The following is a 20,782-nucleotide window of genomic DNA, read 5'->3' as shown; positions in this document are numbered from 1 at the left end:
TTAATACAGTAACCATCTTGAGTTTTTGTGTTTGCTGACTCGAGTCATTAAAGCTGTGGCTTCAAGCTTTTCCCAGGCAATAACTTATTTCTGGAATCTGCTTTGTCCCCAAAAATTCACATATTCACATAATCTGTCAAATAACTGTTCATCAAAGAATTGCAAAATTCCTATTAAATGCTTATAAAACTATGAAGGCCTAGACCTTATCAGTTTAAGCTGAGTGGTTCCAAATTCAATCAGTCGCTTCTGTTAGATGATGTCTTAGTAGCCTGTATGAGAAGATATTTTACTAGTCTTCATCTAGTTTCATAATGTATTTCACAGTGCACAAACTACCAGAAACTACTAATAATCAAAGTTCTTGATCCTTTTTATAATATAGTGAAAAGCATTTTTTTAATATGCAGCTTGCAGTCTCACCTTCTGAAATGAGCACTGGACTCAGTAGAGTTGGGTTTAATGGTTGGACTCAATGATCTTGAAGGTCTTTTCCAACCAGAACAACTCTGTGATCATCTTGAGTTTTTGTGTTTGCTGACTCGAGTCATTAAAGCTGTGGCTTCAAGCTTTTCCCAGGCAATAACTTATTTCTGGAATCTGCTTTGTCCCCAAAAATTCACATATTCACATAATCTGTCAAATAACTGTTCATCAAAGAATTGCAAAATTCCTATTAAATGCTTATAAAACTATGAAGGCCTAGACCTTATCAGTTTAAGCTGAGTGGTTCCAAATTCAATCAGTCGCTTCTGTTAGATGATGTCTTAGTAGCCTGTATGAGAAGATATTTTACTAGTCTTCATCTAGTTTCATAATGTATTTCACAGTGCACAAACTACCAGAAACTACTAATAATCAAAGTTCTTGATCCTTTTTATAATATAGTGAAAAGCATTTTTTTAATATGCAGCTTGCAGTCTCACCTTCTGAAATGAGCACTGGACTCAGTAGAGTTGGGTTTAATGGTTGGACTCAATGATCTTGAAGGTCTTTTCCAACCAGAACAACTCTGTGATCACTGACATTATTTTTACAGAAATAAGCATATTCTACAACAGTACATTTTAGAATAGTATTCGCTTTCTTCTTTTTTCCACTAATATGTTTTTTGTTTGTTTGTTTGTTTATATTGATGTAATCTTTAAAAACAAGTGTGCCCGTCACTTAAGCTGTAACATTTTGGGTCAAACTTGGTAGGTGGCTAAGGGATAACTGTGTGAGTAATGTAGTGAGTGAGTATGTCATGAAGAGTACTTGACAGTACTTTGATTTTATTGTGAGATTGTTCTTGGTATTTATAGCTCTCAAGTACACTTACTGATTATATTCTTGCTTTTATGGATTGCTACAGGTCTAAATGTTTTGCCTGATGTTTTCTTCAAGAGGACTGACTTTCCTGTTTGTGTTTTTGTTTGTTGTTTTGTTTGTTTATTTTTTTAAGAACTCGGGAACTTTTGGAATTGGGTCTTGACAATGAAGATTCAGAACATGAAAATGATGATGACACCAATCAGAGTTAGTATGCAGAAACACTTCCATAGAATGCCAAAATGCAACACTTTCTTACTGCTTTTTCCCCTTTAGCTGGCTGAGACCTCGAATAAATTTTGCTACTTGCATATGTTACATTAAAGTTGGGTTTTAGTAAGATTTTCTTACCATTGTTGCTTTACCTGTTTGTTTCTGCTGTTGCCTGTTCTCATTCTGGGGACATCTTTTTGTCTCCTTTCTCTCTAAACTGCAGAATTTGTGCCCTTACTTATCATTCTACACAATGACAGAATTTAAAATTTGAATCAGAGGTAAACTGTTTTTTGTTTTTTGATCTGATGAAACTGCTGCTGAAAATGGTAGAATGTATACTCTATACTAAGCACATATAGTGTAAGAGTGCATGTTCAGTAAAGCTAGCTACAATAAAAAGAACAAAAGCAACGACTAAGCAATGTAATAAAAATAGGGGATTTGTGGAAGCATCCTTACTTAAAGTCTTACCTTTGTGGAGATGCTCCTCCAGTCAGATAGCTAAGAGGAAAGCGTATTCAATTTTTGCTATTTTAAATCCTTTGGTTTTATAACTGTGAAAACTGAATGGAAATCCTCTCTGATACTTAGGTGCTACACTGAATGACAAAGATGACGACTCCCTCCCAGCAGAGACTGGCCAAAACCACCCGTTTTTCAGACGATCAGACTCTATGACATTCCTCGGCTGCATTCCACCCAATCCTTTTGAGGTTCCTCTGGCAGAGGCCATTCCCCTGGCAGACCAGCCCCATCTATTACAGGTAACATGAGAAATGATGTTCTGGAAGAAAACTGCAGTTTGCTTTTCCGTTTCTAACTAGAGTATATTATTTACCCAGAATGCTTTTGTTAATTTTCAGCCAAATGCTCGCAAAGAAGATCTGTTTGGCCGACCAAGCCAGGGTCTATATTCATCTTCTGCCAACAGTGGGAAATGCTTAATGGAAGTTACAGTGGATAGAAACTGCCTTGAGGTAGATGTAAAGGTTTTTTACTCTTTTAAACAATAGGGTAATTCAAGCTAGTGCTTTCATTCCTGAAATTACACTTGAATGTTTTTAGGAAGAATTTTAAGTAGCTTTCAGAATGATAATTTAAAAGTCCAATAAGTGTGAAAACTTGGACTTTCATTGAAAAGAACACTTAATTATTTTTTTGTTCTGTGTAGGAACTTTTATGGTCACTGCTTTATAGCATATTTCAGGCAATGTTTTTTTAGAGGCTGCAGTACAATCCTGAATTGATTTTGAAATGCCAATTATATAATTCTTTGTAATACAAAGAATTAAACCTCCCTGTAGCCCAATAGATTTGACCTGCCTACAGACCAAATATTAAATGGCAAGTATAGAAAACGTTAACATAAAGTAGGGAAACGTTTTTTCATATTTGTTGAAATGATTGAGGTTATTATGTTTTAACAGGTCAATTACAATGCTCACTTTTATGTGATTTAAAAATTTTATATAGATGACAAAAAAGCCTCCTGGACTGCTTTTTAAAGTGTAATTAAATTTTTCTTCTCCTTTTTAGGTGCTTCCAACAAAAATGTCTTATGCAGCCAACTTAAAAAATGTTATGAGCATGCAAAATCGACAAAAGAAGGAAGGGGAGGAACAAAATGTGCCTACAGAAGAATCTGAGAGTTCAAAGCCAGGGCCTTCAGCTCATGATCTTGCAGCACAACTGAAAAGCAGCTTGTTGGCTGAGATAGGATTGACAGAAAGTGAAGGGCCACCTCTCACATCTTTCAGGTAGTTTGAGTTAAAAATTTCTGTATAAAATATTACTGAACTGATAAAAGGATATTTGGGACTCAAGAAGGACATTTGTCTCAAGAAGGATATTTGTCTCAAGAAGGACAGGGAACTGCTTGAAAGAGTCCAGCGCAGAGCTACGAAGATGATTAAGGGAGTGGAACATCTCCCTTATGAGGAAAGGCTGAGGGAGCTGGGTCTCTTTAGCTTGGAGAAAAGGAGACTGAGGGGTGACCTCATCAATGTTTACAAATATGTAAGGGGTGAGTGTCAGGGGGACGGAGTTAGGCTTTTCTCAGTGATTACCAGTGATAGGACAAGGGGTAATGGGTGTAAATTGGAGCATAGGAGATTCAAGATGAATATCCGAAAAAATTTTTTTACTGTGAGAGTGACAGAGCACTGGAACAGACTGCCCAGGGAGGTTGTGGAGTCTCCCTCACTGGAGACATTCAAAACCCACCTGGATGAGTTCCTGTGTGATGTACTCTAGGTGACCCTGCTCTGGCAGGGGGGTTGGACTAGATGATCTCTCGAGGTCCCTTCCAGCCCCTAAGATTCTATGATTCTATGACTCTGAAAATTCCTCTAAAATTAACATGAGTAGCCTACTTTAGTTTGAATTTGTAGTCTGTGTTTGGTAGCTTTTAAAATGAACAGTTGAAGTCTTAAAAAAAGTTTGTGCAAACTTTAGTGAAAAGCCTTTACTACCTGACTTCCTGCTGCAGACCTACATTGGTGTCCTGGATAGCTAAGTTTGCAGTCTATGTCTGCTGATACTGACTGCACTTTATTCAGTTAAGGATTGAACTGCCCTCACTTTGAATTACAGCTTTGTAAAAAATACTAAGGTCTTGACTGCAGGGAGACCAATAATAGTGAATTACATGTAACAGTGAAGTTACGTGCTTTTAGAGTAACTTCTCTTTGGAAGCAAGATGTGTTTAAGCTGAAACTAAGCAGCTTCATGTGCTTTTGCGCACAAACTTATTTTACGGTGTTGTTGTTTATCAGAAATAATATACTCATTTGAAGGCAGAAGTACACAAAATGTGTCTGAAATATAATTTGGTTTTGCTTGTCTGTCATTTTTTCCCCTCCTGTCAGGCCCCAGTGTAGCTTCATGGGCATGGTTATATCTCATGACATGTTGCTGGGACGTTGGCGCCTTTCTTTGGAGTTGTTTGGCAGAGTATTCATGGAAGATGTTGGAGCAGAGCCTGGATCGGTATGTATTTCCCATTGTAAGGACAATTTAGTTCTTACAGTTAAATTATAAACTTCCCTCATTATTCTGATTTTGTTTGGTTTTTGTTTCTCTCTTGTTTTTATTTATTTTAAGATCTTGACAGAATTAGGTGGCTTTGAAGTAAAGGAATCAAAATTCCGAAGGGAGATGGAAAAACTTAGAAACCAGCAATCCAGGGATTTAACATTAGAGGTAAAAATGCTTGGTTATCTTCTGAATTAGTTTTCACTAAAAGTTGAATGATCACCCATTGCACTAAGTTGATAGAGGAAGCTGTATTTCAGAGTCTGCACACAGATGTCTTAAACCTTGCTTTATGAGCTGCGTTGTAATTACTCTGATGTGTTTCACAGTCTAATTAGTATTTTCTGACTCTATGCCAAAAGTGTCCAAAACTTCTTGTGAAGCTGAAATTCTCTCCGTATGATGGTTGATAAAGCAAAGAAAACTTTTTTGTGTTTTTTACTAGGTTGATCGAGACAGAGATCTTCTAATTCAGCAGACCATGAGGCAGCTCAACAACCACTTTGGCCGCAGGTGTGCTACCACTCCGATGGCTGTGCACAGAGTCAAAGTGACTTTTAAGGATGAGCCAGGAGAAGGCAGCGGTGTAGCACGAAGCTTTTATACTGCCATTGCACAGGCTTTTCTGTCAAATGAGAAACTGCCAAATCTAGATTGTATTCAGAATGCCAACAAGGGTACCCATACAAGTAAGTGATGCCCAGCAGTTAATCTACAGATAAAAATCGTAAGAGCCTTGGGTGCTTTTTCATGTTGAAATACTTGACATTGTCTCAGAGACTGGTCTTGTTAGCTCAGGATGGGAACTAAGAAAATTCTGCATGTGACTTCTCTGAGGCAAGGATATGGCTTTTTTTTTCTGCTTTCAGAAACAGGAATCTTGTTTTTCTTGAAACAAGAGTCATCTTTAGATGTTCTTAGTTTTTGTGAGCATCTTTCTCCAGTAGCTAATAATTGACAATTAGCTATTAAGAACATTTTAGTATGACTGCTCCATTGGCCTCGTCACAAATATATGTTAATGTTTTGCAAAATATATATAAACTCTTGAAGTATTTTGGTGTTTGTAAGTGGGTACAAACACTTTGGGTTCCTTTTGTAAGTCTGACTGAATCCAGATCACTACTTCAAGTGAAGTGGTTCTACTTTGTCGATGTCTTTCAAGCTGTCTTCTAAACTGTGTCCTCCTTACACTGAAACTTAGGTAGGAGAAAGAAGTATAAAGAAGTTTAGGCTTATGAGGTTTTTCCCCCTTCAGGTTTGATGCAGAGATTGCGAAACAGAGGGGAGAGAGATCGGGAAAGGGAGCGAGAAAGAGAAATGCGGAGAAGTAGTGGCTTACGAGCTGGTTCTCGGAGAGACAGGGATAGGTAAGTTGATACATTTTTAATTTGTTGGAGATACTTTGTCAAATAGAATAATCGCCATAGTTACCTTCAGGAAAAATACTTTTACTTCCTCAAATTAAAGCTGTCTGTCCTTTTCACTTTCAGGAGCAATTTACAGGAAAAACTTGTGTACTAGATTAAAATTTTAAAGTGGTTTAGATACAGCATTGCCATTGGTGGCATCTCTGACTGCTGTAGCTAAAATACTAGAAGTATTAAAACCCCTGGTTCAGTTTAATTCTCTGTTTCTGATTCATTCTCTCCAAGCAGCTATAAGTAACACTACTATTCCAGCATAAAAGCTAATGTTATTTTTCATCTGTGTGCAAATGATGTTGTTCGAGAGGCTTTTGGCATATTTCCTCTGAAACGAGTGCAAACTGCTCTAATTTTCTTAAGGGACTTTAGAAGACAACTTTCCATTGACACACGGCCTTTTAGACCGGCATCAGAAGGAAATCCTAGTGATGACCCTGACCCTCTGCCAGCACACAGACAAGCCCTTGGAGAAAGGCTCTATCCTCGAGTGCAAGCAATGCAACCAGTAAGACTTACCTAATGCACTTAATGATGCATTGTTCTCATTATCTTTTAAGTTAAAAAATGACTTCCTTGTCCATTATTATGGACAAGATTATCATTAGATTATCTTTTGAGGTCCCTTCCAAACCCTAAGATTCTGTGATTATTTAACATAACTGAAAATATTTTAACATGTAGGGCTGTTTCTGTCTTTGACGTTTTCTTATGATTTGTTTTTCTGTAATTTGACAAGTAGCTTAGGAGGTATCTTGAAATGCATTCTATATAATAATACAACTTTCATAAAACCGTATATGAAACTGAGAGAACTGGAGAACAGTAAGACATGTCATTCCTTATCCGCAGGCATTTGCAAGTAAAATCACAGGAATGTTGTTGGAATTGTCCCCTGCTCAGCTGCTTCTGTTACTAGCTAGTGAAGATTCCCTTAGAGCAAGAGTTGATGAAGCAATGGAACTCATTATTGCACACGGCAGGTAAAGTATCAAGGCTTTAGATAAATGAAAACTGATGTTGTGGCCAAAGCACTTGTGCTGACTCTAATCATGCAACCTGTTCCTTGCTTTGTTACATATACTTTTCTTTGGGTGACGACTTGTTGACTTTGGTTTAATTTAATCAGTTTGGTTTCAGAATATGACAGCTCATTATTGCAAAATAATGAGCTTTTTTTTTTTTCATCCCTTCAAGGGAGAATGGTGCTGACAGTATACTGGATCTTGGATTGCTGGACTCTTCAGATAAGGTGCAGGTAATTAACTGTTGCACAAACAAAATTTACTTAAGATCGAGTTGTATCAGTTAATTTAAAAAAAAACTTAAGCAACTGTAGCCTTCCTTTATCAAGCAAGACAAATTCTGTTTAATTATCTTGTGGAGTTATCTTCCCTTCCCATTTCCCCCCCACACACCTTTTTGGAACTTAATGAATGGAACTTGTATCTTCGGGTCTAGTAGCAAAGGGCTTGTCAATGCATGTCAGTAACTAGAAGTTTGTTAATTGCTTTTCTGGCTTTCAAACCAGGAAAACAGAAAGCGACATGGTTCCAGCCGCAGCGTAGTAGATATGGAATTAGATGATACAGATGATGGGGATGATAATGCACCACTTTTCTACCAACCTGGAAAACGAGGGTTTTATACACCAAGACCTGGGAAAAACACAGAAGCGAGGCTGAATTGCTTCAGAAACATCGGCAGGTAAGCTACTGTCAACTTTCCAGTCTGAAAAAATTTGGAAGACAAACATATAGAGTACCAGGGAGAGTACCAGTGATCCAAGCTGCAAAAACATGATTACTTTTATGCTCTGTATTTTTCACTTGAAGCTAAGTAGTAGGGAATTTGCACAGATCAGCTTGAGGTTTCTTTTCCTGATAAATTTTAATTGTTATGTTTTGGGTTTGTTTGTTGTTGTTTTTTTACAGTCTGCAAGTTCTATACTACAGGAAATATTATTATGAAATTTTATATGCCCATGGTTTTCTTCTGGGGATTGATAGGTCTAGAAATCTATCTGCAGCTTCATTCTTAGAATTTATTTATTTTTACTGTGAGTTTGCTGGAGGAATTTCTGTAACACCAAAACAACCCCCAAACGTGTATTTTCAGAATCCTAGGATTGTGCTTGTTGCAGAATGAACTATGTCCCATCACGTTAAATAGACATGTCATCAAAGTTCTTCTTGGCAGAAAGGTAAGTTGAACATATAAATTTTAATATACTTTAATTGCATGAAATACCATCTTTTAAAATAACTTTTCCCCTCCTAATGTGCATGTATTGACAACAGAGATGATATTGGAATGGTAAGGGCACCTTTATGTTTTGAGAACCATTAATTTTTTAATTTCCTAGATTTTGAACTGAGAAGATGTACTAAAAGTCATGTATTTGACTGACATGGTATGATTTGTAATAGATTAGCTCTTGTTTCTCTTCAGGAAGAGCTCACTTTTTTCTCTTTCTGAAACTGAAGGCTTGAAGAGATAGTGTTGGACAGTACTAGGCAATAGCATCTCAGCTTAATGATATTCAGAACTCACTGAATTGAATAATAATTAAAATTTTGCCTCAGGTGTAGATATAATTTCATTCAGAGCAATATTTACCTAATATTTTGTCAAAAATATTTTCCCACCTCAGTAAGCACTAATTATGTACTGCACATTTCATGCATTAGTTAGTAGCATAAAGTTCTGTCTCATGCAAGAAACTTAAACCAAGGTTTGTTACTGGTGGTCTTTACTTAAAAACAATGTTGATCACATAATCAGTTACCCAACATACATATAATCTTCAATGAAAAAGAGATTAATGGCAGAAAGATATACCTCCAAATAGCACCTGATATCTTCCAGGAGAGATTGCCCTCTAATTCTTCTGTTTTCTCTTCTCAAATGTGTATTATTTCCAGTTAAATGTATGTAAGTGTTTCCAAGTGTTTGGATGCTTTGTTACATGGGCTGTGCACTGCTGTATGCGTGTGCATAGATTAGGCACTGACCACATGATTTTGAATATATTCTTCAACCTCTTCTCTTTATAGGTGAACTGGCACGACTTTGCTTTTTTTGATCCTGTTATGTATGAAAGCCTTCGGCAGCTTATCCTGGCTTCCCAGAGCACGGACGCGGATGCAGTGTTTGCAGCAATGGACTTGGCCTTTGCAATAGACCTGTGTAAGGAGGAGGGTGGAGGGCAGGTAAGCACAGCTAAACCTGTGTTTCCAGGTTCAGAAATCGACAGCTTATGCATGTTGTAGTGTACACATAATCCCTGCTCTTCTTGGATTGCAGAGGGAAAGTTTTACCCTTCCTAGATTTAAATACAGAGTTCTCCTTAGACCTTTAATACATGGAAATGTGTGTTTTTTTCCATAAAGTGATGAAGAGCCTACCATAGAGCCTGGATAGCATAATCAAGCCTAGGGAATCTCTAAAGCTAATCTGTTGTAGTAAATTTTGCTTGGTTTTAGAGAGATGTTAGCCATAAATAGTTGTTCAGGATACTGTGCTTGTTGTAATAATTTCATTTCCATCTTTCTTTTTTTTACCCCCCCCAAATGATCCTTGCTACCTTGCCATAGGTTGAACTTATTTCCAATGGTGTAAATATACCAGTGACTCCTCAGAATGTATACGAGTATGTTCGGAAATACGCAGAACACCGAATGTTGGTAGTAGCAGAACAGCCTCTACATGTAAGTCTTTGGTGAAGTGGTTTCTTTTTCTTAAACAGGAAATAAGAAAAAATAAGTTTTCAGTCAGTAAGTTCTTTTCCTTATGATGGTATTGCTAATCAAGTCTCTTTTGAAATCTTGACAGCTTTACTAAAAATATTTAATCGTCTAATTTTTTTGTAATTGTATCGCTGTTTATGTAGCACTGTGAGGGCTGAGTATTTTGAGGAATTTCTCTTATTTGATAGAATGAAAGGTAATTTCTTTCAAAGTTGTTCTCATTGCTTAAACACACGTTTACCTCTTGAGCTCAAATGGCACATATCCTCTTGGAATTTTTGCATTATATTTAGCAGCTCCTTTGTTCTAATAATCTGTCACCTTTGATATGTTTAGCCTTATAAACAAAGATTAAAAAGAAATTTCAGAATTTCTGTAAACAGTTAACAAGAGTCAAGTACTAAGAACCACTTACTCTCTGTCATATGATACTGCATCTCAGCTTGGTTGTTTCTGTTGACTGGCTTCCTGCTGCATTTCTGAGATATGCCTACAGACTGCTAGATTAGCTCTGGTTCAGGTCCAAAATTCTCACGGAAAAGCATGTTTCTGGAATTAAGTTACTTGGTCTCCATATCTGCCTATATTAATAGTTTGATTCTTGTTCATTTTAAGAGTTGAAAACTGTAACATTTGTATTTATCTTGGAATTTACTGAAACAAATGTATTCCTGGTTTGCTATTTAAGAAATTGAATTTCCAGTCCTTTTCAGGATATTATTTATGTAAACTATGTGTGTATGTATAACATTTTCAAAGCAGAGCTGGCATGTGAGTATCTGAGGAAGCTAAGTAACATGCAAGATGCAGGTCTCGTATTTCTGACTGAATTCAGCATACCTCAGCAAAATAGATGACCTTTTTAGTGTTAGTGCTTTTGCTTCTGCTACCGGTATGCAATTTCAAACCACTGCTGCTTTCTTTTCCAGTAGCAGGTAGGGTTTAACAGAATGGTGCAGTTCTTTGTTTCAGAAAATTAGTATCTCAGATAGTAAAGCTTTGGAAGAAAAGAACAGCTAGGAGAATAATGAATTTTTAATTAATAGGGAATTTCACATGGAACTTTTCAGTAATGCATTTAAAGTCAATCTGAAAATGATATGGCTATAATGTGAATCTTGTGGTTTTCACTTAAGGCAATGAGAAAGGGTCTCCTGGATGTACTTCCAAAGAATTCATTAGAAGATTTGACAGCAGAAGATTTCAGACTTTTGGTAAATGGCTGTGGTGAAGTAAATGTGCAAATGCTAATCAGCTTTACCTCTTTCAATGATGAGTCAGGTATGAAATAACTTACTCATTCAGAAACAGTTTCAGGGATAACAACACTGTTCTGTGTGGAGTAGAGTTACCAGCATTAAGCTTAAACTACCTTTTCAAATTTGACATCAGCTAATAAGTCACTGAAACTCCTAATAAAATTATTACTGTTTTTTACATACCTTTGCAAATATTCACCTTCAGCAAGGAAGGAGGTGGGAGGAGCACACGTATCCAAATTAGGTGTCATTTGATGTTAAATACAAGGGTAGTATTTGTAGCATATCTTTGTGAAACTTCTGACCTAACTTCAGAACTATAAATGTGATGGGTTCAGTCCAATATTTCTTACATAGTTTTTAAACTGTATGTAGTTGTTGTTAGATTTTTTTGGGAGGAAAGGGATGGGAGTTGTCCTGAGGTATGTCAGAGTTAGCCTTTACATTCAAAAGCATATGTATTGGTTATGAAATTAACCAGTAGTGTCTCCAGTATCAGGACTTCATTGAGGAGATTGTAGCTGAAGATTCAACTTGCAGTACATACCAAAAAGATCTCTTAATATGTATTGTCCAGTGTACCAGCTGAATTACATATCTTCTTTATTTCACACAGGAGAAAATGCTGAGAAGCTTTTGCAATTCAAGCGTTGGTTTTGGTCCATAGTGGAGAAGATGAGTATGACAGAAAGACAAGATCTAGTAAGTTTTCCATTCCCACTAGAAATGTGCAGAAGAACTGGAATAACTTTGGCATCAGTACTTTTTTCACTGTGTCTACCTACAGAGACTTTATGTGAGAGTTAAAGCAGCAGAACAGGGTAGTAGGATTTGATTAGACTTTCAGTTCTGGAAATATCAGGTGTGAATCCCAGACCTTGCAACTGAAAGTAAGCGTGGTGTGTCCTTACCTGTATTCACCAGCCTCTTGTGGAAGGACGGTTACAGTCTCTGCACAGTTGCTCTTCAGCTGAGTAACTGTTAGTCAACTGTGTTGTAGGCTAGTAGGGTTTTGAGGTTGAGTTATCTTCCTGGTTCATCTGCTCTTCTGACTTCAGTCTGAGGGCAACACCTGTGTCCTCTCTATAAGATTCCAGCATTGATACAATCACCCTCTCAGAGCCCTTTAGGAATAGCTGATGATGAAGCATGAAAGAACAAGGTACTGTTTGGGGGGTTTCATTTTGCAAAACTTGCCTGTAAATTGCTTCCTACTACATAAGGTACTGTCTTTCCTTTACAGTTATTAAAAGGAAACAAGGACTAATGTGAAAAGTGGAATATCTAATGCACATTTGTTAAGGAATATCTATGGTTACACTTTGGTAGTGACTCTGCTCTGCAAGTCAGTATTTCACACATGATAATAAACCAGATATTCTCTGTTGTTGCCTTTTGTCTGTACAAGTACTATATTCTGTAGTTACTAACTGGTTTGTGAGAGATTTCTGATGCATCTTGTATTGATGGCAGTCACCATCTTCCCAGATTGATGTGGGGATGTTTCATTGACTGAAGATTTGTTGGAACAGGATAATTTTGAGTGCTGCTTTTATCAGTTTCAATAGAAGAATGAGCAGTTGAGAAAAAGAAGTGAAGGAGCTACTTAAAAGCATGTGGCATGACCACTGAGTTTAGCTGGTGTATTGAACAGAATGTAGTACCATCAAACTTGTGACTGTGCAGTTCTTCTTTAAGCCATCCCTACACAAAGTGCAGGCAATATGACTTCTAGCCTTGTACAGCAACATTTTAAATGCCATCTTCTTTTTTCAGGTTTATTTTTGGACATCAAGTCCATCATTGCCTGCCAGTGAGGAGGGATTCCAGCCTATGCCATCAATCACAATAAGACCACCAGATGACCAACATCTTCCTACAGCAAACACTTGCATTTCTCGCCTTTATGTCCCACTCTATTCCTCTAAGCAGATTTTGAAACAGAAATTGTTACTCGCCATTAAGACCAAGAATTTTGGTTTTGTGTAGAGTATAAAAAGTGTGTATTGCTGTGTAATATTACTAGCTAAGTTTTGTAGATTTTTCCATTTGTCTATAAAAGTTTATGAAAGTTAATGCTGTCATACCCCTGGTGGTACTTTAAAGATTTAAATGCAAACATTCCTGTACTAAATTTGTAACGCAAAGGCCTAAGGAGCACTAGCAATACCTGATTGCAACAGTGTGCTAGTCAGTAACTCCTTTGCCTAACCCCAGCCAAAGATGACAGCAGAACAATATAATTTACACTGTGATTTATCTTTTTGCTGAGGGAAAATATGTAAAATGTTCTGAAAATTCACTGCTGCCTTTGTGGAAAGTGTTTCAGCAAAGGTTCTTGTATAGAGGGAGTAGGGAATTTCAAAATAAAAAATTAAGTATGTTCTGTGTTTTATTTTAACTTTTTTTTTATGGTGTTTAATTTGTGGTTGGCTGCAGTTGTGTATCATGTATATTGAACTTGTAAAAAGTTCCTGACAACTGAGATCCCAGAGTTGGGATCATTCACTTATGAAACCACTTTCATTGCAATTTTGCTCTGATTGCATTGAACTCTGGTGCATCAGATACCATCACTAATATTTTGCATGTAATCTGTACCTTTAGTGGTTTGGGGTTGGGTTTTTTTGTACATATGATGAGGCCAATGCACAGTATTTCATAGTTCACAATCAACATTTTTGTATCCCTGTTTCAGTGAACAGACAGTCAGGAGATTGTTCCGCTACCAGTTCTAACCCAACACTTGTACTGCGTTATCTAACTATGTAAACTCAGCCTGGGCACTTTCTGGTAACTGTAAAATGTTTATAAGATCATGATTATTGAAGATACATTTTGGAAAACTTTAATGTTCGTGAGCAGCTTAACTTCTTTTGTATCCTAGCCTTTTTTTAAGTATCTTGTTACAGTTTTTTAATAAAGAAATTACAGACAAAATACCAAGTCATACTGAAGAAACAATAGTTTTTATTTATTTAGCCATTTATACTTTAGCTAACAGCATACACTAAACACAGTTGTTCATTAAAAATCTGAATTTTTTTAACTAAAAAATTGACCTGCAGAAGACATTCAGCCCACATTTTACAGTTAGCAGAGAATCCTGAATGAAACAGGCCAGGCAGCCCCTTCTTTTCACAGAATTGGTTTGAAGGGAAAGTGGCTTGTTCTGAAAAATAGCAAGGTGATTAGATTAGAATAAAATTCTCAAGACTGCATTGTAGTGGGTTTTATGGCATGTTCTCTTTTGAAGTGGCTGTTTGCTTTTGGGGATGGCAGTCATTGACCATTAGTTAGGGCGTGTTTTCACTAGTGCTTGCAAGATTTTTGAGAGTTAATAAGTTGTTAATAAAGGAAGGAGCTACTTCTTCTGTGTCAAAACAAATTTCTGAAAGCTTAGGAGACTGAAGTATTGAAGGTTAAGGACTTTTGTGGTGGTGATGTTCTCCCCCTTTCTTGCTTCTCCAAGTCCATGAGTTCATGTTAGTGATTTATTTCCTTCCTTTTGCTGGGAAGAGCTAAACTATAACGTTCCATCAAAATCCGAGTGGAATTCACCTTTGTGAGAGTTCTGCTGGGTTATCCTTTCTGTCAGCTAGTTGAGGATGACTAGAAATTAGTTACAGTAGTGATTTTCAAAAAAGCTTGTTTTCATCATTTATTTACTTGCTAGAGGTATGGAGGGCAGTTGAGATCAGAAATTGTGATCACCAGTTGTCAAATTGATGCAGAAAATCTTCTTTTCTAAATAAGGCTGGCTGTTGCAGGCTTGTGTAGTTAAGCTGTAGATAAATCAAGTAAGCAGATGTAGAATTATTTCTGCATATACTAATACTGCCTAAATAAATTGTCTGAAAAAAAGGATATTTTCCATATATGAGGATTGGAGTAAATTCTGGATTTTCTGTTGTGTCTTCCAGTGTATCTTAAGTTCAAAACCATCAGATTTTACTATGTTAGTATCAATTAAAAACAAAAAGCAGTACAGCTACACAAGTTGAGATATAGGTGTATTAGTATAGAAAAAATGTATATTGATATAGCTGTTCTCATATAATAAGGAGGATAGCTACAAAGGTACAGAGCAACTTATACCTTATGCCTGAATTTCTAACTGGTGTAATTATTTCCATTTCCAAAAATGCCTCTAACTGAAATGTGTAAAGTTAGTAGAAAGAAACAAAATAAACTGTTTAGAATAGGCATCAGATCTACAGTCTGTCGAAAACCTCCCTCCCTCACAAAGCTTTTTGAGACTTCATGTATTAAAAAGTATCCAAGGCCCTTGGATGCAGGGCCATATAAAAATGTAAAATACTGTGTGTATATATATATATATATATATGTATTGTGTGTATATGTATATAAGTGTATGTGTATGTATAACATATAAATATATGTTATATGTATATATATTTCTGTATATAGTTTAAACTTTTTTAAGTCCTGTAATGTATAGCTAGACAAAAATTATGCAGATAACTCACAGTAGCTCACCATATATACACACACAAGGCATTCTGATAAGTGGAGAGGGAATCTAGAATGATATATGCTGTCGTCATTGACTTGAAATGTGTATGTAGCTTTATAAATAGCTTTTTTTCCTCTGTATGGTATATTTAAACTATATCAAGATTTTAATAAGAAAAATGTTTATTAAAATCATACACCTCATCTCCCTTTGACTTAAGCCCTTCTGTTAGTTCATTTTTAAGATGTGGTAGAGAAACTAGCTAAAGGAAAATTCTGTAATGTTTACATTTTTTAATAGTCTAAATCCTTAGCTGTTCATAACTGCTGAAGCAGGAGATTAAGGTAGCTACTAATAAAATGTTATAACCAACTACTACACTAGTTGCTATTCTGAATCTAGGGAAAACTGACACCTTAGTGCTAACTTCCATGGGTAAATATCAGCATTGGTTTCTGTTCCTTAGCTAGTGGTATCCAATGCAGACTGTAAATTAGTTGCTCCAGCTTTGATAGTTTCTCAGAAGTGAAAAGTTGTATGTACTTGTCATCAAGTGGCTTTTCCCATCTGCTTAGTTTGGGGATAACTTTTTTTGCTTCAAATTAGTCATTGGGGTCACTGGATAAATTGCAGAGAAAAAGCTGTAAACTGGGAGATTTTTAAACTGAAATCAGTACCCTTCTTGTACAGCAGCAGTCATTCAGGGAGGCAGAGGGAAGGAAGCTTTCCTGATCTCTCAACCTACATTTGTCTTTGTATAATTTGCTCGATTGTATGCAGATGCTGTATGCTGGTTTTCCAAAGTTTGCCTCCACACGTGCATCCAAAGGGAAGCGCTTGGAGAGCAGAGCAGGAGCCGTTCCTCGAGCTGGTGTGCAGGGGCTGCAGCTCCCCGGGCACCACCAGCTGCCTGCCTCCTGGCGGTTCTGCTGCTGGCAGGGAGCCCTAGTGAGCACATCTCTTTGTCATTCGGTAACACCACATGAAAGATTCTTCAGTAGGTTAGTAGTAGCCTCCTCGAAGGAAGCTTACGTGAAAGAAGCTTACTGCCCTTAAACACCCATGTTACAGCGTCCTCCTAGCCTGTGGATTATGTCTCTGTGTGTGAACCTGTAAACGCCATTCTGAGCTTTTTTTGTGTCTCTACTCAATGCTTCGCTGGCACTCGCATTTCTCTGGCTTCCTCTCTAGGGCAAACTGCAGACACCTAGCTTAGTAGCTTGGATTCCCTTTCTCTCTTCAAACTTTGTATGATTTGACCTTCTTTCTGTATCTCTTCCATTTGCCTTTTTAATAACATGTCTGCCAAAATCAAATAGAAAATTCTGCAAGTCTGTATTAACTGGATTTTAGTGTGCATGGCGTTTGCTAATTGCAGGATCTGAATGTTCACACTCAACTGAAATGTGTAGATAAGTTGGTCATGCCAAAGTTTCAGTGACTGTCTTGAACACGCAGTGCTGGAAGTTCCCATGTGGTCTGTGTGGGGAGGACACAAACAGGTTTCACAACTGGAATACGATTTCTGTCACCGCGTAGTAATTGCCTGGTAGGACTTCCTAGCATCAGCAGGAGCACTGATGGATCCTTTCCTAGTTGGAAATTGGTTTTGTGTTTTTAATTTTCAAATATTTGAATATAATCACTGAGCAGATTTGCTGAACTGAGAAGCATGGGAGGCTTTTAATTTTTTTAATATAAATTTTAAGGAATTTCTGCAGAGTTGTCTTTCAGAGGATAACTATGTCTTGCTTGAAACACAGGCCTGAGAGTCTTTAAATGTTTTCCCTTTGCCCATGGTTTTCTTAATGATGGAATTGTTTGTCATTATATCACTGAAAGTTACTATTCTAGTAAGGTACCATTTAGTATAAAAAAAGCAGTTGGTTGCTCCCAGTTGTTTCAGGACTTTATTCCATGATGGTGAAACTTTTCAGTATCCCTTGTGCAGTGACAACAGCAGCTAACACATCTGATGTTTGAATACCATAAAAATGCAAACCCACTGGATAATAGGTTGCTGCCACAACCTGTGGTGAGGATTCTCTGCAAGGACGCTTGTAAGACAGTAGTTGTTTTTGGACACACTGAAATTATTCACAAATTGGTTTTCCTACAGTGAACAGCAAATTTCACTTGAATTTCTAGATGAAAATTATTCAGTTTACCTGGAATGGCATTCTTCATATAAAAATTATATTTATAACGCACTTTTAAAAGGCAGCTAAGTACTCCCAAAATAAGTAGTAGCTTTTGGGGGAAGGAGGGAAGAGGTATTACAGTCCAAGCTGTGATGACTGCATTTTGGATGTCTTGGTAGCTAAAATTTTGGGTTGTACTTCTGTGTCAGTAACTTTCTTTGCGTTGCCGTGAAAGGGTACTTTGCCCCAAAAGTTGTAATCAATAGTACAGATTACATTTTCTTACTGCTTTTACTACTTCAGAACTGCTAAACACAGTGTGAACTTCCGGATTGTTTTTATTCATATTTTTCCAAAGAGGGATGTGGACAGGCTCTTTGAGTAGATCAAAATTACTCTGCTGGACAATGCAAGCTTTGGGAATGCAAAGCTCTGCTGGTAAGCCTGCAAGATCTGGGTCTGCTAAAGGTGTGTGCTGCTGCTGCACCTGCACTGCAATTAGCAGAGTGAGAGAGGTGTTGTGAAGCCATGGGCCACGCTGTGGGAATGCCTGTTCTGGTGTGCTGCCTTGCTGTGGTTCTGGTCCCCTCCCTGCTGCGGAGTGTCCCGCACCTCTGGGAAGTGCCATCATGCTTTCCAGATGTGGTAGTGCATGTGATCCTGTGGATCAGGGTCCCTCCCCGTGCAGAAACACCTCCACAGCTTCTGCCGTGCATGTTCGTTGTGAGTGGGCACAGGTGAGGGGCTGTGGGGACTGGTGCAGGAGGGCTGCCCCACCACTGGGAAGTTAGGAGCTAAGGAATGAGAACAGCTGCCACCACCCCCTGAGGAGCTCGTTCTAAATAAGACACCATGGGTACACTGGAGGAATCTGCACTCTTGCAAAGTGGTACATAATGCTGTATTTCATATGGATGTTATTCTGCTTGTAAACTACAGTTCCACAAGTGCTTTTCTGTATTTCAGTGTCATGTATGTGATGAAAGTAATTTATATAAAACAGCTAACAGATGTTGGTGCATTTTTGTGGAAGTACAAGGACAGGCAACTGCTGTTTGTTAATCCTTGTACATTTACTTTGCAGTATTTTTCCTTTGTATATTAATCTTTAGTTACCATGTAAGTAGATGTTTGCTGTACATCTGTAAAAGGGCAGGTGTGACTTCAAGAAGTTAACCTCAAATACTTGAACTCCTTTCTGTTGCTAATTATATAATTTGTGGTAGTTTTTAAACCTTGTCAAATACTCAGCAGGACCATCCGTTACTTGAATTTTGAAGCAGCAGTCAGGATAGTCAGGTTAGGGGGCTAAGACAACTGTTAGGCAGGTCAATGTTATTTTGTATGATTAGTGTGCTTGAGTTTTGCTGCTTGGTTGTTTGCCCAGAAACTCGTACATCTTGAACACCATCCTCCCAACATTCTGTGAGTCTGTGAAACCATTAGCACACTTTGTGTTGCACACACCAATATAATTTCTCTGTGTTAATGGGTCAGTTTGGTTTGTTATATATCAGTGTTCCTCTAATAATTTGCTCTAGACAAAAAACTGGAATCCCTGGTACTCAGTAGGCCGAGTGGAGCTGTTGTTGGATGTGACTATTAAGCAACTTGTATGGTATCTCTAGGTAATAACACTCAGAGGCTGACTCAGAACGGAAGTTAGGTAACAGCAGATAGTGTAAAACCACCTTTTCTCATTTACTGTTGTGTTTCTGGTGCACTGTTTAGTAACGTGCTGCTTGGGCATGTGTCTCTGCTGCTCAGAAAATTCTGTCTCAGAAAACCAAAGCTGTTTCTGTGCTTAGAAACAGCACTGTCACCTGTGCTACACAGATCTTGCCATTGAACTTTCCTTGCCTGCTGTCCTGGTGAGGCTTGAGCTCCTCTCTCAAGACAAAAAAGCATCAGGAAGCAGAGGCAGGTAGGGTCTGGAGGTGCCCAGCTGGCCTAGCTACCGCTTCTCATGCTTGGAAAATGGGGAGAGGGGAGGTCTCAGTCACTCTCTGGTGGCCAGGTGCCTTTAAAAAAACTAATCTGAAATTCTTAATGTCAGAGAACTAACAAAACCAAAGGTTACCTTTCTGGAAAAGGATACCACACTCCCTCAAAGTCCCAGCCTATGCACTATGTACCTTTCATGGCTGCAGGGTGGTTGGGGATGTTTGACCAGCATTTGGACTGGGGAGCACTGGACAGCAGTTGCAGGGATGGTGCACAGAATCCATTGACTCATCTCCACTGAGGAACACCAAGCCTCCATGTCCTCTTCCTCAAGGAGCTGCCCTAGGCTCCAAGGCAGTTCTTCTGACCCAGAGAAGTGTGGCTCAAACTTGTGAGCTGCCTGACTGTTTTGGTGCTCATAAACTTCTCCTTCTCACTCTCTGGTGTGTGTTTTTGGATTTCTGTCTTTGGTTTCAGGTCTTCACGACAAGCCAGGCCATATACAGTGGTGAGGTTTTTCTTCTCTTTTTCCTATGGACTATTTGGCAAATGACCCACAGGTCTACAGCAAAGGGGCCCAAGGGCATGGCCAGCTTTGAGATGAGGAAGGAAACCACTGAGCTCTGACAGTTCCCAGTTCTGGATGAAGTATCTCTGCTTGCAAGAAGTGACAGAAATGTATCTGTGATACTTTGGCACTGTCTGTGCTCCCTGGCCCCTGCAAGCACCTCCCAGCGATACCACTCTGTGTATCTGTTAATTCCTGGAGGGTGTTCTGAGGTCTGTATTAAAAGATTACTTTTTTTCTTAAGTAGGTTGCTCTTTCTTGTACACTTTCAGAGTGCCCGCTTGTGCCCCATCACGGGCACCTCAGCTTCTCTCCCGCCGGCAGCTCCCGCTGCCTTCAGCTGCGCCTTCCCCACAACAGTTAACTCCTTACACGTGTTCATCTTCCAGCGCCTCATCGAGGGCTTTCTTCTAATCTGGGGTTGTCGGGGTGTTTTTCTGTTGTCGGGCGGGGTTTTTTCCTGGCACACGGAGACACCCCCGTTGCACAACGCGCTGTGCCCGCCGCAGCTTTCTGACCCCGCCGCTCTGCCGCCCCGGGTTTCTGCCCCCGCCGCTCTGGGCAGCGGGAGGGCCGGGGCAGGGCTGGGCAGGGGCAGGGCAGACAGGGCCAGGCCAGGCCAGGCCGGACAGGGCTGGGCAGGGGCAGGGCAGGCAGGGC

General features: G+C 38.6%; 1 protein-coding gene across 1 annotated transcript in view; it reads left to right on the top strand.

Annotated features, from left to right (window-relative positions):
* The window catches only part of UBR5 (ubiquitin protein ligase E3 component n-recognin 5), a 64,981-nt gene extending 51,043 nt beyond the window's left edge, over positions 1-13,938 (top strand). The window contains exons 42-59 of the mRNA XM_010006461.1: positions 1,445-1,518; positions 2,119-2,291; positions 2,391-2,504; positions 3,064-3,284; positions 4,395-4,515; positions 4,630-4,728; positions 5,006-5,249; positions 5,819-5,930; positions 6,348-6,492; positions 6,837-6,967; positions 7,182-7,242; positions 7,516-7,691; positions 8,103-8,187; positions 9,041-9,196; positions 9,581-9,694; positions 10,870-11,014; positions 11,609-11,694; positions 12,769-13,938. Of these exons, the coding sequence (XP_010004763.1) occupies positions 1,445-1,518; positions 2,119-2,291; positions 2,391-2,504; positions 3,064-3,284; positions 4,395-4,515; positions 4,630-4,728; positions 5,006-5,249; positions 5,819-5,930; positions 6,348-6,492; positions 6,837-6,967; positions 7,182-7,242; positions 7,516-7,691; positions 8,103-8,187; positions 9,041-9,196; positions 9,581-9,694; positions 10,870-11,014; positions 11,609-11,694; positions 12,769-12,981 (2,470 nt within the window). The 3' untranslated portion in view covers positions 12,982-13,938. The remainder of the gene's footprint in view (positions 1-1,444; positions 1,519-2,118; positions 2,292-2,390; positions 2,505-3,063; positions 3,285-4,394; positions 4,516-4,629; positions 4,729-5,005; positions 5,250-5,818; positions 5,931-6,347; positions 6,493-6,836; positions 6,968-7,181; positions 7,243-7,515; positions 7,692-8,102; positions 8,188-9,040; positions 9,197-9,580; positions 9,695-10,869; positions 11,015-11,608; positions 11,695-12,768) is intronic.
* Positions 13,939-20,782: the final 6,844 nt, after the last annotated feature.

Source organism: Chaetura pelagica, unplaced genomic scaffold (assembly GCF_000747805.2).
Source record: "Chaetura pelagica isolate M959 unplaced genomic scaffold, ChaPel_1.0 scaffold76, whole genome shotgun sequence".
NCBI classification, from domain to species: Eukaryota; Metazoa; Chordata; class Aves; order Apodiformes; family Apodidae; genus Chaetura; species Chaetura pelagica.
Note: the sequence above shows the minus strand (reverse complement) of the source record. Positions and strands in the feature narration are given on the sequence as shown.